Genomic DNA, 20,737 nt, shown 5'->3' on the forward strand with positions numbered 1-20,737 from the left:
ACATTTGGACAAAAAATACAACAATTATTAATTTTGAGTCGAGATGAATCGGCAAAAACTGTTCGGCAGCGGCGCGACTGGGCGCCTTCATTCTCTGATAATCAGCGGTATTATATATGTACAACAAATCTTAAAGTGTGCAATGACCAATAAATTTTCAATGGACACACAGTCTTCAAAGTTCTCGGTTGTGAGCACAACATTTTACTTTGACACATGACTTTATGATGGAACGCATTTTATTTCGGTTTCAATGAAATATTTACTCTTGTTTTCGCAGGAAACAAATCACGGTAAATTTGCATTAAATAACTAGAACGGCTGTCTGAAATGGTAAATTTTAAAATATCTCTGACTTGTAAATATTTTCATACAATACACAAAAGAATGCGTTGTCGTTAAATGGATTTTTTTAAATAATAAATTAACCCTTAGTTCGTGTTTTGTGACCTCTTAGATACAATTCTAGTAAAGTGTTTTATATATCATAATTAAATTTTATTATTGTGTAATCTCCTTAACATGGTTGTGCCACATCCTTCACATATATTAAAAATGGTTAAAGCATTTTAGACCAGGACCAATTTTCTAATGTGTATTAGAACAAATTATTCGATAGATTTGTTCCTCGAGCGGAGTTAATGGGCGTTTGGCATGATCTTAACTAGCTCATCGAAGGGTTAATTGTTATTACGGCTATATGTTTTTGTATGTAAACAATAGTTTACGATAAGAATACAAAAAAAAATAATATAAATTTAGAACAGCAAACTTAAGATAAAAATGCCATGTGGCACAGACGCATGAAGAGGGATTGCAATCGTGGTCACTACATCAATAATATGAAATGTCTGGTCAAGTGTGAATCTATATGGCATAGCTTGTATTGATTTTCATTCTTTCATAATGATATGACTGGTAGAAATTACCGGTGTGCCTTTGTCGTGCATACTTAGTGCTTGGTGAAACACTCAGTGGTATGAAACTTTATTACCTTGCAGAAAGTCAAGAAATTCAAGACAAATCCATTGTGTAGGCTTCGATGTGTACTAAGTGGCGTAGTCGCTCCCGTAAAGAAAAAGAGCCACAACACAAAACCTAAAAGCAAACTTTGTCAATGAATCAGTTACTACTCGCTCGCCAAAGCGAATGGTTGTTTTAACTTTTTGTCTTCTTTGCTAACAGTGCTTTACATAAAAAAATCATATTTTATTTTCACATATAGCCATCATGATTGACTACGTTGAATTGCACAAACGTTTGCAGCAAGTTGGGCAGGAACACTTGCTTAAATTCTGGGATGAATTAAATGAGAATGAAAGGGAAGAACTAGAGCGTGATATATCTGAATTAGATCTTAATGAATTGAAACTGTACTTCGACCGTGCCACAACATCATTATCGCAAAATGGTCTTAAACTAGATGACCGTCTACAACCTTTGCCGGAAGACAAATTGTTAAGTATATCCAGGGCTCCTGAACATATTCTGAGCAGCTACCGAGAAGAAGGATTAAAGCAAATTTCTTTGGGTCATGTAGCTGTACTACTTATGGCAGGTGGACAAGGTAAGGAAATACATTTACATCGATTCTAAGTATAATCACCTCTAACGGTAACATGAATACTTCTTGCCTGGGCTGTTGCAATCTCCTAAACAAGAAACCAGTATAATCGTACAATCAAATGTATATAATTTGAGCTTTGTATTTAAATTTACTTTCAAGTCACGCCTCAATAAATACCAATCTTGTTTTGTATGGCATTACACAAAGAACTATGGTACTTGCATACACTGACAATCTAGAGATAAATTCCTTTCTAAAAGCCTTGAACCTTCATGTAGAGTACAGAATTTATGGTCCAGAAAAATGCATTGCCCTCAAGTAGGGAATTCAATTTACTTATGCTTGCAGTAAATATAGATTTTTTGTATTGTTGTAATATACAGAAACACAAACAAATTCCATATTCTGTCCTCTATTTCTTTGCTTTCACTGGCAATTACCAAATTGCTCTCTATGTACTACTGCTCAGTTTCAAAAAGTAAGACAAAATTCATTTGTGTGATATTGATCAGCTTTTAGGTGTCATGTTCCGCGATGATATTGGTATCAAAATATTCAAGAATTTAATATCAATCAAAGATATAGAAATTTTAAAACAACTTTGCTATTAATGGAGATGAATAACACCAGTGTGCCGTGTGTGTGTGCTTTTTAACTGGGCTGCTGCTCTGTACCATCGGCAACAACCAAAACAAGTTTTAAAGGTCAAATGAAAATGAAACTGAAACAACTTTTTTTATAACTGTGCTCCTCAAAATAAAAACATGTTTCTTATCATTGTAGGAACCCGATTAGGTTTTGCCTACCCCAAAGGCATGTACGATGTTGGTTTACAATCGGGAAAAACACTTTTCCGCATCCAAGCTGAGCGTATTATAAAGCTAGAAGAATTGGCTTATGAAACAACCGGGAAAAAAGGTACCATTACATGGTATATAATGACGTCGGAGCATACCATTCAGCCTACTTTTGAGTATCTGGAATCGAACAACTATTTTGGAATGAAAAAGGAAAATGTGATTTTATTCAAACAGGGGTCGTTACCCTGCTTTGAATATGATGGCAAAATAATGCTTGACCAAAAACATCGAATTGCCAGAGCTCCCGATGGTAATGGTGGCATTTATCGAGCCATGAAAAACCAGGGCATTTTGGATGACTTAACCAAAAGAGGAATTCTGTACTTGCACGCTCACAGTGTAGACAATATTTTGATTAAGGTTGCCGATCCCGTATTCATTGGCTATTGTGCTCTGGAAAATGCTGAATGTGCAGCAAAGGTTGTAGAAAAGTCATCCCCGACAGAAGCTGTGGGTGTGGTGGCAATTGTTGACGGAAAATATCAAGTTGTGGAGTACAGTGAAATCTCGTCTAAAACTGCTGAAATGCGTAATGCAGACGGTCGATTGACATTTAATGCTGGAAATATATGCAACCATTTCTTCTCCACTGCCTTTTTGCAGAAAGTTGGTTCGACTTTCGAACAAGAACTGAAATTACATGTAGCCAAAAAGAAAATTCCTTTTGTTGATAATTCCGGAAAAAGGATTACACCTGAGAATCCTAATGGTATTAAAATCGAAAAATTTGTTTTTGATGTATTTGAATTTGCACAGAAATTTGTGGCAATGGAAGTCCCTCGTGATGAGGAATTCAGTGCCTTGAAAAATGCTGATTCAGCAGGCAAAGATTGTCCATCGACCGCCCGCAGTGACTTGTATCGTCTGCATAAGAAATTTATTGAAGCCGCAGGAGGAATAGTACACGGAGAAGAGTGTGAAATATCACCATTTGTTAGCTACGCTGGCGAGAATTTATCATCTTTGGTCGAGGGAAAGTCATTTACAACACCGCTATATTTAAGTAGTGAGCGTGACAATACAGCGCATCTATAAAGCAAAGTGGGAACGTTTATTACCCATCTTAATGAAATGAAATCAACCATCCCAGTTACTTACAATTCCATGAATACTTATATTTTAAATGTTATATAATAAAACTTGTGCAATTTTTGACTTTGTTTATTTTTTATGTTCGTTAGGCCACAATTACTGTAAATTATAAGGGACAAATATGTCCATAAATATATATCATAATTACATATTTGCATATATTTGTACATTATCACTCTTTATAAATTATAAATAAAATTTGTAATCCTACTAAAGGGTGATTTGTTAAGAGCTTGATAACTTTTTTTTAAAAAAAAACGCATAAAATTTGCAAAATCTCATCGGTTCTTTATTTGAAACGTTAGATTGGTCCATGACATTTACTTTTTGAAGATAATTTCATTTAAATGTTGACCGCGGCTGCGTCTTAGGTGGTCCATTCGGAAAGTCCAATTTTGGGCAACTTTTTCGAGCATTTCGGCCGGAATAGCCCGAATTTCTTCGGAAATGTTGTCTTCCAAAGCTGGAATAGTTGCTGGCTTATTTCTGTAGACTTTAGACTTGACGTAGCCCCACAAAAAATAGTCTAAAGGCGTCAAATCGCATGATCTTGGTGGCCAACTTACCGGTCCATTTCTTGAGATGAATTGTTCTCCGAAGTTTTCCCTCAAAATGGCCATAGAATCGCGAGCTGTGTGGCATGTAGCGCCATCTTGTTGAAACCACATGTCAACCAAGTTCAGTTCTTCCATTTTTGGCAACAAAAAGTTTGTTAGCATCGAACGATAGCGATCGCCATTCACCGTAACGTTGCGTCCAACAGCATCTTTGAAAAAATACGGTCCAATGATTCCACCAGCGTACAAACCACACCAAACAGTGCATTTTTCGGGATGCATGGGCAGTTCTTGAACGGCTTCTGGTTGCTCTTCACTCCAAATGCGGCAATTTTGCTTATTTACGTAGCCATTCAACCAGAAATGAGCCTCATCGCTGAACAAAATTTGTCGATAAAAAAGCGGATTTTCTGCCAACTTTTCTAGGGCCCATTCACTGAAAATTCGACGTTGTGGCAGATCGTAAGTCTATTCATGATGAAATGTCAAAGCATACTGAGCATCTTTCTCTTTGACACCATGTCTGAAATCCCACGTGATCTGTCAAATACTAACGCATGAAAATCCTAACCTCAAAAGAATCACCCTTTATATATGAATTTTGTTATTTGGATTTTGTCTTTATAGATAGTGGAACAAATTTACTTTATCAAAGTTAAAAAAAAGGTTGGGGGTTAGAGAAGGCACTTTAATGAGAAAATGTAAGAACTGCCTACTTTTCGAGATATCGACCCCTTAAAATCGGTATTTTCAGGGTTTGTTTTGTTAATTCTGGTAAAAATAGTACATTTTAAAGAGAAAATATTAAGTAAACATTTTGTCGGAAGAGTGTAGTGTTCGAGATGACCCTTGAAAATTGGCAAATAGGTGGCCGGGGTCTGAGACAGAGTCCACGGTGGGCTAACGCGAACCCAGGACCCGGAGGGGTTCATGCTTATGACGTTTTTTTTTTATGTATTCTAAATATATTACATTTAAGACGAAATACAATATAGTTGATAATGGAAACTTTAGAGAAACATTTTGTGTTTAGAATCGAAAAGTCTATACGCTGGCCAAAAATTGGGCCAATCAGAAAACTTTTACTAAAGTATTTTAAGCCGAGTAGGTGGCGAATCTTGTAAGTAATCGCAGAAATAAAAAAATTTGATGAAAAAGCAGATAAAATAAAATAGCAAACTTTGCTATTACCCGATTCTCTCAAAAGTTCCAGATACTCTAGCATAAGTGTGTAAATATAACCATAGCGATAGGCGGTAGGCGAAACATTTTTGCCGCAACGGTAAATAGAATAAGCTTGACGGCGAATAATTCCCTTTTTCACGTTTCCTAGCGTTTTTGTTGTCAATACAGCATGCTTTGACAATATTAAACAATGAAGTTGAATAAAAACATACAATGGCTTGTTATTTGTTGAGTTATTTCAAGAAAAAATAATCTACACGTGTCCAGGCAACAGCAATTCCTAGTGGTGAGTTAAAAAAATTGATAAGCGATGGCAACACTATACCAGTTTTCGCCAAGGAGTTAGAATAAGTTTTAATTTAGCGACACGCCGCTAGCCGTCACGGTATTCCGTCGCGGATTTTGGGCTTCCCATAAGAAATACACGTAAATAAGTGTTCGCCTACCGCCTATCGCTATGGTTATATTTACACACTAAGTTTAGGAAAATGTCTAGCCTTTAAAGGAAAATAGTACAGAAAAGCTAACTTGGGAATTTTTGATTTTCGGGTGTGAATTGATGTGTTATGTAGCTTGGGCACCTGATTCTGCCGGGCATTTCTAGGACAAAATCAATAATAAGACAATAATAAATATTTTTCAGACTCGGAATCAAAGCTTAGCTTAAAAGGTACATTTCTATGGAGGATATAACTACCACTGAAAAATGTTTTGGTGTTTGGTTAGCTAACTTACTAACGGCCAGTTTCATGTAGCTCCGTTAGTGCTACGTTTGCTAACGAACTTTTAAACCAATCTGTCAACTTATCTGCTGAATTTCAGTTAAAATTAACCGGAGGGAAGACATTTACAATTTACTTTCTGTTAACCGGTAGTTAAAGCATAACGGAGCTACATGAAAATGGCCGAAAGCATCTCTTAACCCAATTCCAAATTGTGTTTGAATTGGGAATAACCCTATAAACTGGTTTATAACGATCGAGAGATGTTAGATATCTTCCTACACTACAAAGTTATTTTTTCTGCGAAGCACAGGTTTAGCACAGAGGGACAAAATGCAACACAGGCATTTTCAGCAGTGGCGGCATATTCAGTGGTAGTATTTTCAATTCCTCTATTCGGAATAATTTGGTTTGATTGTTTATGTTAATTGGATAAACTTACCTATTTATGTTGGAGTTAATAAAACAAATGTACTCTGAATCAAATTCATACCGCGCAAACAATTGTCTAGAAATTTCGCCAGTAAGAGACGTCGTCCGTCGGTATTTAGAATATAACATAAAAACACCCATTTAACATTTTCGCCACATCGCCTAGTGGCAACGCTGTACATGACGTGTGCGTAAACGAGACAGTAATATTTCATCGTGTTCTTCTTGACATTTGTATATTTCTTCGTTGTCTTCTGTCATTTTGACATTTCGCTTAAAGCATTTCGGCGATTTGACGTGTCCGACGTGTTCAGTTGTCTCAAGTTGTTATACGGTCCCATTGACGAGAGATCTTTTGGGGGAAACATTTCACTTTCTACAAATCTCGTCTAGTGCATAAAGAAAAATTAAATAAATTTTTACCGAGAATAGTTCAATACCAAACAAAATAAAAACCTAACCATGGGAAGTAAGTAAACAGTGAAAAATTGTGAGAAAATAATTGGATTGATTTAGCAAGTCTATTGAAATTAAAGTGGATGACATTAGTGGGGAGTGTTCTCATTTAATTTTGCTTACGTATACAGGCTCAATGTTGCCTTTGACTATGTTGATCCTAAAACTGCGAACATTTCCCTATCCAATGAAATATAATTATAACTATTAGTTTTACGTTGTAATCTAATTCAAAAAATTCTTTATCCTCCATAGTTAAATTCCTCGAAGTAATAAAACCTTTCTGCAGTATACTGCCAGAAATAGCTAAACCCGAACGCAAGGTAAGTGAACAAGTGGTAAAAATATACAAATAAATAGAAAATAAAGCAAGTTTCATTAATGGAAAGCTTAAGGAGTTGTGATATACCAGCGAAAAGGCTATTTGTAAAGGCCGCCTAATTATTAGATTGATTCCCTTTCATCGTGTGTTCCCGGCCCATTGACTTTAGCAACTTTCTTTTTGTCGCACATTTCAATGAAGAGAACCAGCCACGCAGACAAGTGCTTGTATTAAATATTTTCATCAAAAATCATTATGATGTCGTACTTGGAAATTGTTGATATCGGTTTGTTTTAAATACCAAAAAAAAAACTTTCAATTGGCACTTGTCGGCTTATTTCATTAATTCAATAATCTATATACGATATATTCACAAATAGATTTTCGCTCTCTTCTCTTTTTTTTTATTTGACATTTCCTTCCATTTCATTTGACGTTTTGTGGTTGACGTATACGACGTGGACACTACATGCCGAATGTATGTTCGGTTCGATTCGATACGATACATGCGAAGCTGGCTGCTTTATTTATGTTGTTTCTCTCTATATTGTTGTTGTTTGCCGTTGTCACTGCTTGCATTGTTGCTTACGTAGCAAGTGGCAAGCAAGCGGGTCACACATACGTTTCTAATAAGACAAAATCTAATTCATATGAAAGATGGTTTAGAGTTGGAATTATTATTTATTTTTATTTCATATAGCTCCATTCAAAATGGATATAATTGTGCTTTTAGCGATTCACATGTTTTCAATGATTAGCTCAGTATTAACTCTTACTCCATTTGGGACGTAACGAGACATTGGTAAATCTATGTATGTATATAAATATGTCTAGAGAAGAGCAATACCTCTTCTATGCTGTGTATCACTTTTCCTACTATACAAACAAATATTTAATGCTATATTACAATCTACCATTTCATTGCCTATTATATTCCTAATTTTTAATTTCCAGATCCAATTCAGAGAGAAAGTGTTATGGACTGCCATAACGCTCTTCATCTTTTTGGTATGCTGTCAAATCCCTCTCTTCGGTATTATGAGTTCCGACTCTGCTGATCCCTTCTACTGGATTCGTGTTATATTGGCCTCCAATCGTGGTACCCTTATGGAATTGGGTATCTCTCCCATTGTCACATCTGGTTTGATCATGCAATTGTTGGCCGGTGCCAAAATCATTGAAGTTGGCGATACACCCAAGGATCGCGCTTTGTTTAATGGTGCTCAAAAGCTTTTCGGTATGGTTATTACCATTGGTCAAGCCATCGTTTATGTTATGACTGGCATGTACGGTGATCCATCTGAGATTGGAGCTGGTGTGTGTTTATTGATCATCATCCAGTTGTTCGCTGCTGGTTTGATTGTTTTGCTTTTGGATGAATTGTTGCAGAAAGGCTACGGCTTGGGCTCCGGTATTTCCCTTTTCATTGCCACGAATATTTGCGAAACAATTGTGTGGAAGGCCTTCTCACCAACCACAGTTACAACTGGCCGTGGAACAGAATTTGAAGGTGCTGTAATTGCTCTATTCCACTTGATGGCCACCCGCAATGACAAAGTTCGCGCTCTTCGTGAAGCTTTCTATCGCCAGAACCTGCCCAATTTGATGAACTTGTTGGCCACCGTTCTTGTTTTCGCTGTTGTCATTTACTTCCAAGGCTTCCGTGTTGATTTGCCCATCAAATCTGCCCGTTATCGTGGACAATACAGCAGTTATCCCATTAAGCTTTTCTATACCTCCAACATTCCTATTATCCTCCAATCGGCTCTAGTGTCGAATTTGTATGTTATCTCACAGATGTTGGCTGTTAAATTCCAAGGAAACTTCTTCATCAACTTACTCGGTGTTTGGGCTGATGTTGGCGGCGGCGGCCCAGCTCGTTCATATCCCATTGGTGGTCTCTGTTACTATCTATCGCCACCTGAAAGTGTTGGCCATATCTTAACGGATCCTATTCACGCAATCCTCTACATTGTATTTATGTTGGGATCCTGCGCCTTCTTCTCCAAGACATGGATTGATGTATCTGGAAGCTCTGCCAAGGATGTAAGTTTGTCCACCCAACCTAAATAACGTAAGCGAGATGTATTAACGTCGACTCTTCTTTTGCAGGTTGCTAAACAATTGAAGGAACAACACATGGTTATGCGTGGCCATCGTGAAAATTCTATGATCCATGAATTAAATCGTTATATTCCCACTGCAGCTGCCTTCGGAGGACTCTGCATTGGTGCTCTGTCGGTTTTGGCTGATTTCTTAGGTGCCATCGGCTCCGGCACCGGTATTCTGTTGGCCGTCACAATTATCTATCAATACTTCGAAATCTTCGTCAAGGAACAATCGGAAATGGGCGGTATGGGAACGCTGCTGTTCTAAGCATATCCATATACAGCTTGAAGCAAAGTGTGTGTATATGTTTGTATGTTTAGATTCATAAGAACAATTCGAAACATTTTACGCTTCGGATTTTTATAAACATTTCTCTGTAATAATTAATTTAACAATCGAAAGGTGTAGAGAGGTGACCAAAAGAGGGAAGTGTTTGTTTAGTATTTCTAAATTTTCTTAGAGATTGTAATAACGAGTATGTTTCTTATCACCAAACTAACCCTCTGCATTTCATCGTAACTTAATGTCATCGATGTGATTTATATATATTAGAAATGCAAACCCTATGCTGGAGAGTTGCGTTTTTTTTTTATTTTCGCAACTCTGAATGAAAATGTTTCCTTTGTATATTCCACTAATTTATTTGAGATGTCATTTCATCAAAATCGATTCAATTGTCTCCATCTTTACATAAAAAATATAGCATTGAATTTACATTTGTTTTTGTACTGTTAAGTTTACATTTAAACAAATAAAACCCAAACAGAACTGTTGATACATTTTTGTACAGTGGAAAACAAAACTTGTATTCGTTTTATCTTTTGGTAGCCAATACGGTGTGGGATATAGAACAGAACAAATGTCCATGTGTTCGAATATACAAAGGCAGCATTATTTGGGATCCTTACCCTATGCCTTATGAAAACTTCCTTGTACGAGAAACAAATTCAAAGAGAGACAAATTCCACCTTTTTAGTAATAATTTTTATACAATTGAATATAAGAACATCATCCTTTCCATTAACACAAAAAATATTGTTTCTTATATATTTTGGGGGTTCCCATTTACACTTATTAGTTTAATGTGTTTTAATTTTTTTTTATTATAAACGAGTAATGAATACAACAAATGAGACTTACCGACTTTATCATTGTATTTAATAATATTTCTAAAAATGCAATATGTTTCTAATTTTTAGGACTGTTTCTGATTTGTTTGCTTGCTTATGTTTTCTAATCAGGACACAGAATACACGCGTTTTAGAAATACTATTAAGGACAAAGAGTTTAGTTTATTTACACATATAAAATGATTGTGAAATTATTAAGTTAATGCGAGTAATAAGAAAAAAAATAATAATTCATAAAGAAGGAACTTACAAATTCTAGTAATAAACCAATAAAATTAAATAAAAAAGAGAAAAACATTTATATCAATGTGTTTTAGTTTTTGGAAATGGGAAGATTCCAATTCAAGACAACAAATCATTAATAATTGTTGCTTTTAATTTTGAAATCAAACGAAAAATTGAGAAAACTTTATTGCTAAGTTCAAAACAAACTAATAAAGTGCTAAAGCTTGTGAACTAGAGTATACCATATTAAACCCCTAACAATGTTGAAGAGGATTTTTGATATATGTTTCGCAGTCGGATAATTACTGCAGTTATATCTAAATTTAAACGATCATGCATCGATTCCTTGTACTAACAATAGTAACGAAAGCTTCTTGGTTACATTTTGCATAGGTAATGGTTTTAGGTATGTATCCTAAGTTTAGAATAATATTGTCTATATAGATGTTCTCCAACACTAGGCTAATATTCATTTAAACCAGAGGGGTTATGTCTTCCGATGCTTGCCGGATATTATCACCCATGTTCCGATATCAACTTCAATTCCACTTCCACTATTCACGTCAAATCCACGAACGTGAAAATTTGGTGTTCCTAATTCCACGTTCTTTTTTTAACTTTTCTGTAACCAGCTGTGTTGCACAAATCACCCAAAAATTCACTAAGGCGGAAATCAAAATAAGTGGAATCAATAGACTTATTATAATTTGTTGTTTTTTTTTTTAATTAAAAATTACGCAGATTTAATAGAACTCATGTATTAAATATAAAACATTTCAAATTTTTTACGCGAGTACTTTTTTTAACCGGAAATACACCCATCTTGGACATAATTCAACTTTCACCAAGACTTTTGCAAGTGAATTGATTTCACGAAAATTCCGGTAAAGTGGATTGTAGGACACATTCACCTGGAAATGGATTTGGCAACATGGACATATATCTTATTTTTCTTAGCAAATTGCTCTATCTTTCGCAAAATTCCTGTTTTGAATCCATCGTTCATATAGATTTTTGATCAGGATCATATAAAGTGATCTAGGTATGTCCATCTGTGAACCACGAATCCTTCAAAAATATGAACTGCACTAATCTACCCTCTAATAAAGGCACCAATTTTAATACAATTTTTTTTTTTTTTTTTTTTTTTTTTTTTTCATTTTCATTTCATTTATTTCATAGCATTCCGTTTCTGCTTTTTCTTTACATTTATACTTATTTCTAAAGAGTTTAAGAAAAATAATTTCCTTTTCTTCTTAATTATGCTATGTAGTATTTCAACATTTACGACGTGTGTTTAATCACATTAATAAATAGTTAAAGGAAAAAGTATAACAAAACCTTTATAAATGTTTGACTAGATTAGGAGGCTTAGGGCTAATTTAAGTTGACGCAATTTCATTAATATGTTTATATATAGATGCTTTACATCTTACATTAAAATTTGAGTAGATTTCTTCAAGTTTATCTGATACAAGTGGAAACCCTGAAAGGGAATGTAATCTTTGTGTAGAGAAATGCCATGATAGGTTAAAAATCATTTTTAGCAGTTTGTTCTGGACTACTTGAAGTTTATGGATGTGGCGTCTGGCCGAAGATGCCCAGAGAGGAGCACAATAGTAAATTATCGGCAAGAATATTGATTTAATTAACAGTTTCTTATTTTCTCTATTTAATTCCGAGTTTCTGGCAATAAATGGATACATTGTCCTTATAGTCTTGTTTATTTTATGAACTACAGCAGGGATGTGGTCACAAAAATTAAGTTTTTTATCTAGAACGACTCCTAGATATTTAACGTTTACTTCCCATGCTATATTGTGGTTTAAAAACCTTAATGGGGCTTGTGGCAGAAAACATGATTTCCGTTTTCGCGAGAAGTATATTGCTTGCGTTTTGTCAGGATTTACAGAGATGTTCCATTTGTTAAAGTACTGGTATAATTTATTCAGACCATCTTCCAGGTTTTTGGTAATAATAGAGGAGTACAAATTAGAGCTTAAAATGGCTGTGTCATCTGCAAACACAGATATCATACAATTTTTTATGATAGGTATATCGGCAGTAAATATATTGTAAAGCAATGGTGATAAGCAGGAGCCTTGCGGGCAACCACTTGGGATATTATATTCCTCAGATTTTGTTTCGCCAAGGCAAACCCTAAAAGATCTGCCGTTTAAAAAACTTTGAGTTAGTTTGACAATATAAGTAGGAAACCCAAATTTCATCATTTTAAAGATTAGGCCGTTGTGCCAGACGCTGTCGAAGGCCGCTTTAATGTCAAGAAGTACCATACCGGTGGATAGAGAGTTATTGAAATTTTGGTGGACAATCCTTTTTATCTTCATGAGAGGGTGGCAAGTGTTGTGCTCCTTCCTAAACCCAAATTGCTGCTTTGGAAGAATGTTTTGTTCTTCGATAAAATCCGATAATATATTATGCATAACTTTCTCTAAAACTTTGCTCACCGATGAGAGTAAGCTGATTGGCCTGTAAGATTTAGGGTCGAAAGGTGGTTTGTTGGGTTTATGAATAGCAATGGTTTTCGAGCACTTCCATTTATGCGGAAAATAACAAAGTTTAATGCATGAGTTTATTATTCTGTGAAGTAATAATAACCCACTATGAGGTAACATTTTAAGACATTTATTTGTGATGCCATCTGAGCCTGGTGCTTTTTTGCTCTTTAGATTTCTTATAATTTCCGATATCTTAGCTATAGTGATGATTTCATACTCTGGTAGATTAAGATCACTTTCATTGAGTCGAGCCACAGTTGAGTTAACATTACTAACAGTTAAGTCGTCGCTAAGTTCGGAAGATGCGAGATGGTTAGATAGAAAACTTTTTGCAATAATTTCACATTTATCGTCCTGTTTGTAATAGATCAGTCCATTTTGCTTTAGCGGCGGCATTGCTTTTGATTTTTTCTTCACAATCTTTGAAATTTTCCAGAAGGTGGGAGAAGCTTTCTCCAAGGACGAGAGAACGTTGTTCCATTTCCTGTTTCGAAAGAGCGAAAGTTCATCTGTAATTCTATTGTTCAAGTAGTTCATATGGGATCTATCGACTACATCGCGGTAGCGTTTCCATTTTCTTTTGAAAAAGTTTCTGAGCTTTATCAACTGGGTGATATTTTTGGGTATTTCATTTTTAATTGGGTGGGCGTGGATTTTCGGCACACTAGCTAATATCGAGTTATTTACGATATTGTTAAAATCATTTACCATTTCGTCGACTTGGGCTGTACTGAGTACATCTTCATACGATAGTTTAGCGTTTCTGTTTATGTATTTCTTAAAGAGCTTCCAATTTGCTTTTTGAAAATTTAGAAATCCGTTTTCGGAGGTATCAGAAGATAAATTTATTTCCGTATATACTGTCAGGTGGTCAGATGATAGATTATTTAGGACCTTAGCAGAAGTCATAAATTGAGGTAAATCAGTTAAGTAGAAGTCCAGCGTCGAAGGTTGTCTTTTCGGATCGGATGGTATATAAGTACTTTCAGCGGGGAACAGAATATCGAAGTATTTTGTTTGCAGTTTATCAAAGAGCAAATTTCCCCATGTGTTACATCTTTGGCAACCCCAATAGGTATGGCTACAGTTTAAATCACCTCCAATTAAAAAGTTTTTAGATGATGTCAACTTGTGGAGATCTAGTATAAAGTTCTGTTTGAAAGATGAGTCGTTGCGGCTGTTACCCCCAGGAAAATAGCACGCATAAATGTCAAGAGTTTTACCTTCAAGTGGAATTTGAACACCGATGTTTTCAATATGTTTAGTGTTTTTGGGACCCAAGAATTTGTGTCTAATCTTTTTCCTAATGATAATTGAAACGCCACCACCTCGTCTATCCTGGCGATCGTATCGGTAACAGAAAAAGTTAGGATTTTTAATTGAGATGCTAGGATTTAGCCATGTTTCACAGAGAAGGCATATGTCAATTTCCATTAATTCTAAAAATTTGTATAATTCATCTATTTTGTTTCGAATGCCTCTAGCATTCCAAGAAATAATTTTTACTGGATTTGTCAATTTAAAAATTTGAAGGCCAGTCCAGTGATCACTTCAAATTGATCAAACTTTGTTTTACAATTTCTCAACTTGGAGATTAGTTCAAGTGTTAGGTTTTTTAATTCATCAATGGAAAACAAATTTTCTGATGTAGTACTGTGACTGTTTACCCATGAAGTACTGAATTGAGGGACTTTGATTTAATACAATTTTAATATCTTGAAGATGCGACCTTATGATTTGGAATTATTCAAAATCTGGGCTTATATATGTTCTGGTTTATGAATTGGGCAAAAGATTAAATGTTTCAGATGTTTATATGGTATAGATTTTTGATCAGGATCATATAAAGTGATCTAGGAATGTCCATCTGTGAACCACGCATCCTTCAAAAATATGAACTGCATGAACCAATGCAGACCATCTGTGGGTATATCCCATATATAGATATGGGACATACCCCCGATTTTTCTTTTTTTTTACAAATGAAAAAGTTTCACTTTTTATATGAAATGGCTGCATTTTGAAATCTATTTTTTAATAGACACCAATTTCAATACAATTTTAATATCTTGAAGATGCGACCTTATGATTTGGGATTATTCAAAATCTGGGCTTATTTATATGTTCTGGTTTACGAATTCATAAAACGCAAAATTTCAAACCTCTACGATAAATGTTTAAGCATTGTTCTTATGAGTAAGGAATTTATTTGGCAAAAGATTAAATGGTTCAGACATTCATTATTGACAATTCAAAATTTTGAGTGAGCGAATTCTTAATCAGCACATTGAGAATAAATATTTTACGGTTGACATTGGTCCATATTGATTCTGATTTTATTTTTGAGCCCCTACAATTTTCTATTATCGGGTTAGATTTTCCTGAAATTTGTAATAATTTTTAAGAGCCAGAAAATGATACATTTGTATATAAAGATATTCTCCCAATTTTATTTTTTGATTCTTGACTTGATTGGAATAGGGGCACGCCCTACAGGGATGTCATATATCAGATCTATATCTAAAACGGAATTAATTTGGACCCTGCCTTGTTCAGTCTTGGGGCAGTTCTTGGTCCGAGAAGATACGTTTGGATACAAAACGATAACATAAAAAATCAGTAAACTTTTGTAAATGAGAATAGTATCGCAATGTTAGTGCGGATAGAAATAATAGAATGCATATATTTTCCCGGTTTGAACAATATAAAAAATAACAAGTTTATAACATGAACATTTTTGTAAGACCATAGAGCAAATTTGGTCAATTTTATAACAACTGGGTGATACATACATATATAGAAGAACCTGGAGGTATAGGAGTAGTATGTATTAACACTGGACAGTCATCTTTCGCCACAATTACATCGTTTATTTATTTTTAATCTAAAATGTATTTCTATCGATTGGGAAAAGATTACGTTAAGCTATACTGATTAAAAATGAATTGGAGGAAAAAATGTACTAAATTGTTGCTCTTATTTATCTTACGCTTCACTTATAGTTTCTTGAAAGCCATAGCCATCAGTGTACAAACGTCATTACATCATTGAGGTAAAAATAGAATCATTGAAGTAAACATAAAGAAGAAAAAAGATATAAAACAAAAAACTTGATTATGGCTGGGAGCCGCTTATATTTCATGATTTTAGAATTCCTTTAAACATGTTATGTTTTTTTATATCTATCAACTATTGTTAAGTAAAAACTATATAATATTAATGTATTGGCCTTGTAGGCTTTATTTATGAAATAAATAAATAAATAAATCGGACACCATTCATTGATGAGTGAGAAGCCCACTGATTGTGGTATCACAATATTGAGCCTAAAAAACAATAACCGGCTGTCACCATACCTAACCTAAAAGCCAGTATTAAGTTGGCATTATCGCGCAATTGGCCGTTTTTTCACGGTTACTTTTCTTAATTCATTTCACTGAAAATAAACATTTTTAATTTTTGCATTGGGTCCTTCCTCATCAAGTTATAATAAAATTTGCAACAAGAAGATATAATTGCCTTAAATTTTGCTATGTCCAACATGTGTTTATTGGGAATAAATGAGAATTATTAAAAATCATTGTGCAAGCCAACGAAGCTGAATATGTTTGCAATCGAAACACATAAATATTGTACAGCATATACTAAAGTCTGAAGTTTCCCATACATTGAAATTGTGAAAAGCAACGGTTTTGTCGTTCAGTTTGTCTAGCTGTAAACAAATTAACGATTACTCATTGTAACCAAGAGAATAATCGACCAATCTCCATCACTAATTCGGTTGAGCAAAATAATGTAGTGTTGACTTCCCAAATCAGATTCAATAAGAAAAAGTTAAACAAACAGATTTTTATTGCTTGAAACGTCAAGATCTCGTAACTAATCGCGATGTCGGCCACAACGCATATATTAAATAGGAACTGGCCCTATTTAAGAACCCAAACACAGGCTCTGCTCCACAATACATCGCCGGTTATAACTTTTATATGTCTGGTGACATTCTGTGGTTATTTGTTGTCGTTCAGCGAAACAGCAGTATTATTTCTAACCGTCACACCAGGCTATATCCTTCCCAATGCAGAGTTTTGGATTTGGACGGCTTTTACATTTTGTTTCATAGAACTACATTGGTGGGAAGTTCTAGTGGATGTTGTAACAGTTGGACTTTGTGGGAAAATGATAGAGCCCCTGTGGGGTCAAATGGAAATGTTCAAATTCTTTGCCTTGAGTAATTTTGGTGTGTCTATATTGACGACAATCTATTATTTGTTTTACTATATGATTACGAAGAATCCACAAATTTTGTTTGATGTGCATATACATGGCCTAGCTGGTTACGTCGCTGGCATTTGTGTCGCTGTTAGGCAGATTATGCCAGATCACTTGATACTGAAGACTCGCTGGGGAAAGCTGACAAATCGCAATGTTCCCTTGACTGTACTGGTGCTGTCAATTATATTTTGGGCTATAAAGCTGTTGGACGGAACTTATCCTGCAATGTTTGCCTCTGGACTTCTTGTGTCTTGGGTGTATTTGCGCTTTTACCAACATCATCCCAATGGGCGGGGCGATAGTTCAGAGAGTTTTACATTTGCCAGTTTCTTTCCCAACATCATGCAACCAGTCATACATTTACTGGTTAACCCGATTTATAAGTTTTTCTTGCGGGTGGGCGTGGTAAAACCTCCAGCTCCACCAAGAATAGCTTCAGCAGCAAGTTTAACATCGGTTTCGATCTCAATGCCAGGAGTAGATCCCCATGATATCGAAAGGCGCAGGTAGGTCAATGAGATTAAAATCTGTTCAAAAATGTAAAGCTTTTTTCTTGTTTTCAGGCAAATTGCTCTCAAAGCATTAAGTGAACGTTTGAAAACCACTGAGACTACGAAGCATACACAATTGCCAAAATCGTTTCCAACGGTAGCTGGACCCGGAGGTCATGGTCATGGCCATCAGCAGCATAAACATCATCACGGCCATCATGGTCATAGTCATCACCATGGATCTCAACACCACCATATTGCATCTGGTCATAGCCATGGCAGTGGTGGTCACGCAGAGATACAAACCCCACCATTTCTGGCACACTCTACATCTACAGCCTCTCAACCAATAACAACGGCACGATCCGAACCACGAATGATCAGCACAATGAGCCCAATTGCCATTCCTATGCCGGCGCCGCCTCCTAAATTAATACCATCAGATAATTCTACAAATTCCAGCGAATTTCTCGAAAGTAGTGACAAAGCATTACTCATCGATATGGATAATGAAACGCAGTAATATGTTAATATGTTGTAGTATAGGAATAGTAGCGTTATTATCAGCTGAATTAAAACAAGACGACGACGATGCGGCTGCTGCGATATTGCTTGGCAGTAGTATTTTGTTTTTATTATTTTTTTATGAAAACTGTATAAAACCTAGAACTTATTTTCAAGTATATAGTTGGTACAATATCCAAATGTTTCTTATTTTAAAGGAATTCGAGCTATTTACTTCCTCCTCTGCTATGTTGTCCCGTTTCCTTTTGTAATTATGTATGTTTAATAAATATGGAAATGCAACAAATGCTTTAGGACATGATGTGATCTAATATATGCATGTTTAAGTTTGGCATTTCTAGTAAATATTCAAAAATCACAAATGACTTGTTTTTTTTTTTGTCAGATTATGAGTGGAAATTAATGATAGCTGCGGTAGATGTGAAGAGGATTGCCCTTCTACAGTTGCCTCGTCCTCAAAATAAATGATATGATTTTTTACCCAAAATATCTCTTCCGCGACTAGGTGACTGTGTTTAGCTAAAGGTTGTAAGACTCAGATTTAATAATAAATGTCATTGCTTATTAATTTTTTTATATAATCCAATATAAATTACCAAGATCATATTCACTAGCGATGTGTAGTTTGCATTCAAACAACGAAGAAATTAAATAGATTTGCGTCATATCCAATTAATATTCACGTTGCTTTATTAATAATCTATATGTTATTAGTACATAATAACTCATTTCATATTGAAACAAATTTTCTTAAAATTCTTAACGGTACCATTTGTTAGTGTATGCTGTTTCGTTGATGTGGTATGTGAGGCCAATCTCACCTGTAGTATTGATTTTGCTGCCATGTTGTATTCGTTTGTCCAGAGTCCCCTCCAGAAGGGGCTACACCACTTCCTCCGCTGGAACTTCCAAATGAGTTCAACACATTGCTATAATATGAGGCATCAGCCACGGAGTCAGCAGGTTGATGGTGACCTTGTGTTGGAGGAGCCTTTTTCAAGGACTGGTGAATAGCCACCTTACCTTGATGGCATTCTTGAGCATTAGCATTATTTATTCTAGCCAGGTTGGCTTGAGTCAATGAGGAATGAACATTGCTGGGTGGGAGGGTTCCAGGGGGATTAATAGTTCCAATACTACTACTTGATCGTATGGTGGTTCTGGGAGCTTGAATAGTTAAACCTGTGGACGATTCTGACAATTTTCTTTGAGGGCCTAGTTCTATCTTGTTTTCAGGAGGTGGCACCGGTATTGGTGGTGGTGGTGGCGGTGGTTGTGAGATGTGCCGGTGGTTGATATGAGCTTGCAAATCTCTTTGAGATAAATACGTCCTCCTACACCCGGTATTCCCATATCTGCTCCCGCTGTGTGTACACATGAATACAGTTCCCAGACCTGACTGTTCAACTCGTACAACTTTATCGTTACACCGTGGGCACACTTTTACCGGTTCAGTTCTAGCACATTTAAGACAGAATACATGCTTGCAAGGAATCATACGCCCGTAATGCAGTATCGGTTTATCGCATTGATCACAAATGTGTATCATAGGATTCAAAACCTTTTCTCCTATAAGATTTACTTTATGATTCCATTTCAAACGAAGCATTGGCTCGGGAGGCCCTCTGGAGATTGTTGTAAATGTAGGAGCTTCTAATTGTGATATATCCGCTTCCATGTCAACTGAAAACAAATGTTTTGTGATTTATTTGTTATTATTCTTTACTCGATACATACTTGTTTGTGGCACTACACTGTTAGGTTGTTGCGTTTGATTTTGTGAGTCGTTTGTTGCACTGGGGGCAACGGATGAATTTGCTTCTTGTGGAGCAATTACTGCGGCATCTCCTTCGACCTTTTGCAAATCATGCATTACAACATCTTCTGTGGCCTCCAATGATATAGTTGCACTCACTTCTCCGTCTTCTAAACCAGCGGTATTCCCATCAAGTGATTGATCCAATGAATCGTCGTCACTGGTTACAACAACAACTGCCTTTTTACCTCTGCCACGACCTCGACCACGACCACGACCGCGGGCTCTAGCAGCTCCTCTTGAACGACCCCTAGCCCTCTTGCTGCCACCTTCTTCACCATCCATTGCTTGTTAGATGTACTATTTTTCTACAAAATATGTAAGGAGTGGACTAATATTTTTACAGATGCAAGTATCTCTTCCCTTCTTCTTCTTCTTGTCTTAACAAATTTTATGATGCCTCTCTTGGGCTATTCACAATAAATGATAGCTTCATAGTTTAGGCATTCACTTTGAA

The 20,737-nt window shown here is 35.7% G+C and overlaps 4 protein-coding genes across 5 annotated transcripts; 3 read left to right on the forward strand and 1 right to left on the reverse strand.

Annotated features, from left to right (window-relative positions):
• Nucleotides 1-196: 196 nt before the first annotated feature.
• Nucleotides 197-3,732, forward strand: mmy (UDP-N-acetylglucosamine pyrophosphorylase mmy). 2 transcript variants are annotated; one of them, XM_075293128.1, is made up of 3 exons: nt 197-333; nt 1,226-1,567; nt 2,351-3,732. In XM_075293128.1, the coding sequence occupies exons 2-3, from the start codon at nt 1,231-1,233 to the stop codon at nt 3,460-3,462; spliced, it is 1,449 nt and encodes a 482-aa protein (XP_075149243.1). In that variant the 5' UTR covers nt 197-333; nt 1,226-1,230; the 3' UTR covers nt 3,463-3,732. The 2 variants fall into 2 exon arrangements, with proteins under 2 accessions (XP_075149243.1, XP_075149244.1); XM_075293129.1 differs by lacking the exon at nt 197-333 and adding an exon at nt 866-977.
• Nucleotides 3,733-6,700: 2,968 nt separating this feature from the next.
• On the forward strand, nt 6,701-10,104 carry Sec61alpha (SEC61 translocon subunit alpha). The gene is made up of 4 exons (XM_075293130.1): nt 6,701-6,884; nt 7,127-7,194; nt 8,148-9,239; nt 9,306-10,104. Exons 1-4 carry the CDS (start codon nt 6,878-6,880, stop codon nt 9,567-9,569), a joined length of 1,431 nt encoding a protein of 476 aa, XP_075149245.1. The 5' UTR covers nt 6,701-6,877; the 3' UTR covers nt 9,570-10,104.
• A 6,834-nt stretch (nt 10,105-16,938) lies between these two features.
• On the forward strand, nt 16,939-18,826 carry LOC142223258 (transmembrane protein 115). Its single transcript, XM_075293131.1, has 2 exons — nt 16,939-17,954; nt 18,012-18,826. Exons 1-2 carry the CDS (start codon nt 17,065-17,067, stop codon nt 18,460-18,462), a joined length of 1,341 nt encoding a protein of 446 aa, XP_075149246.1. The 5' UTR covers nt 16,939-17,064; the 3' UTR covers nt 18,463-18,826.
• A 305-nt stretch (nt 18,827-19,131) lies between these two features.
• Hakai (E3 ubiquitin-protein ligase Hakai) lies at nt 19,132-20,690 on the reverse strand. The gene is made up of 2 exons (XM_075293132.1): nt 20,202-20,690; nt 19,132-20,147 (listed from the first exon to the last, which is right to left on the reverse strand). The coding sequence occupies exons 1-2, from the start codon at nt 20,563-20,565 to the stop codon at nt 19,282-19,284; spliced, it is 1,230 nt and encodes a 409-aa protein (XP_075149247.1). The 5' UTR covers nt 20,566-20,690; the 3' UTR covers nt 19,132-19,281.
• Between the last annotated feature and the right edge of the window lie 47 nt (nt 20,691-20,737).

The sequence above is a fragment of the Haematobia irritans genome, chromosome 2, assembly GCF_050003625.1.
Source record: "Haematobia irritans isolate KBUSLIRL chromosome 2, ASM5000362v1, whole genome shotgun sequence".
Lineage (NCBI taxonomy): Eukaryota > Metazoa > Arthropoda > Insecta > Diptera > Muscidae > Haematobia > Haematobia irritans.

Bases quoted from the DNA above. Each gene is read 5' to 3' on its own strand.
- Hakai (XM_075293132.1), bottom strand. From the start codon at position 20,565: ATGGATGGTGAAGAAGGTGGCAGCAAGAGGGCTAGGGGTCGTTCAAGA. The intron at 20,148-20,201 runs GTATGTATCGAG...ATTTGTTTTCAG, and splicing joins CAGTGTAGTGCCACAAACAA to TTGACATGGAAGCGGATATA.
- Sec61alpha (XM_075293130.1), top strand. The intron at 7,195-8,147 runs GTAAGTGAACAA...TTTAATTTCCAG, and splicing joins TAGCTAAACCCGAACGCAAG to ATCCAATTCAGAGAGAAAGT. The intron at 9,240-9,305 runs GTAAGTTTGTCC...CTTCTTTTGCAG, and splicing joins CTGGAAGCTCTGCCAAGGAT to GTTGCTAAACAATTGAAGGA.
- mmy (XM_075293128.1), top strand. From the start codon at position 1,231: ATGATTGACTACGTTGAATTGCACAAACGTTTGCAGCAAGTTGGGCAG. The intron at 1,568-2,350 runs GTAAGGAAATAC...TTATCATTGTAG, and splicing joins ACTTATGGCAGGTGGACAAG to GAACCCGATTAGGTTTTGCC.
- LOC142223258 (XM_075293131.1), top strand. From the start codon at position 17,065: ATGTCGGCCACAACGCATATATTAAATAGGAACTGGCCCTATTTAAGA. The intron at 17,955-18,011 runs GTAGGTCAATGA...TCTTGTTTTCAG, and splicing joins CATGATATCGAAAGGCGCAG to GCAAATTGCTCTCAAAGCAT.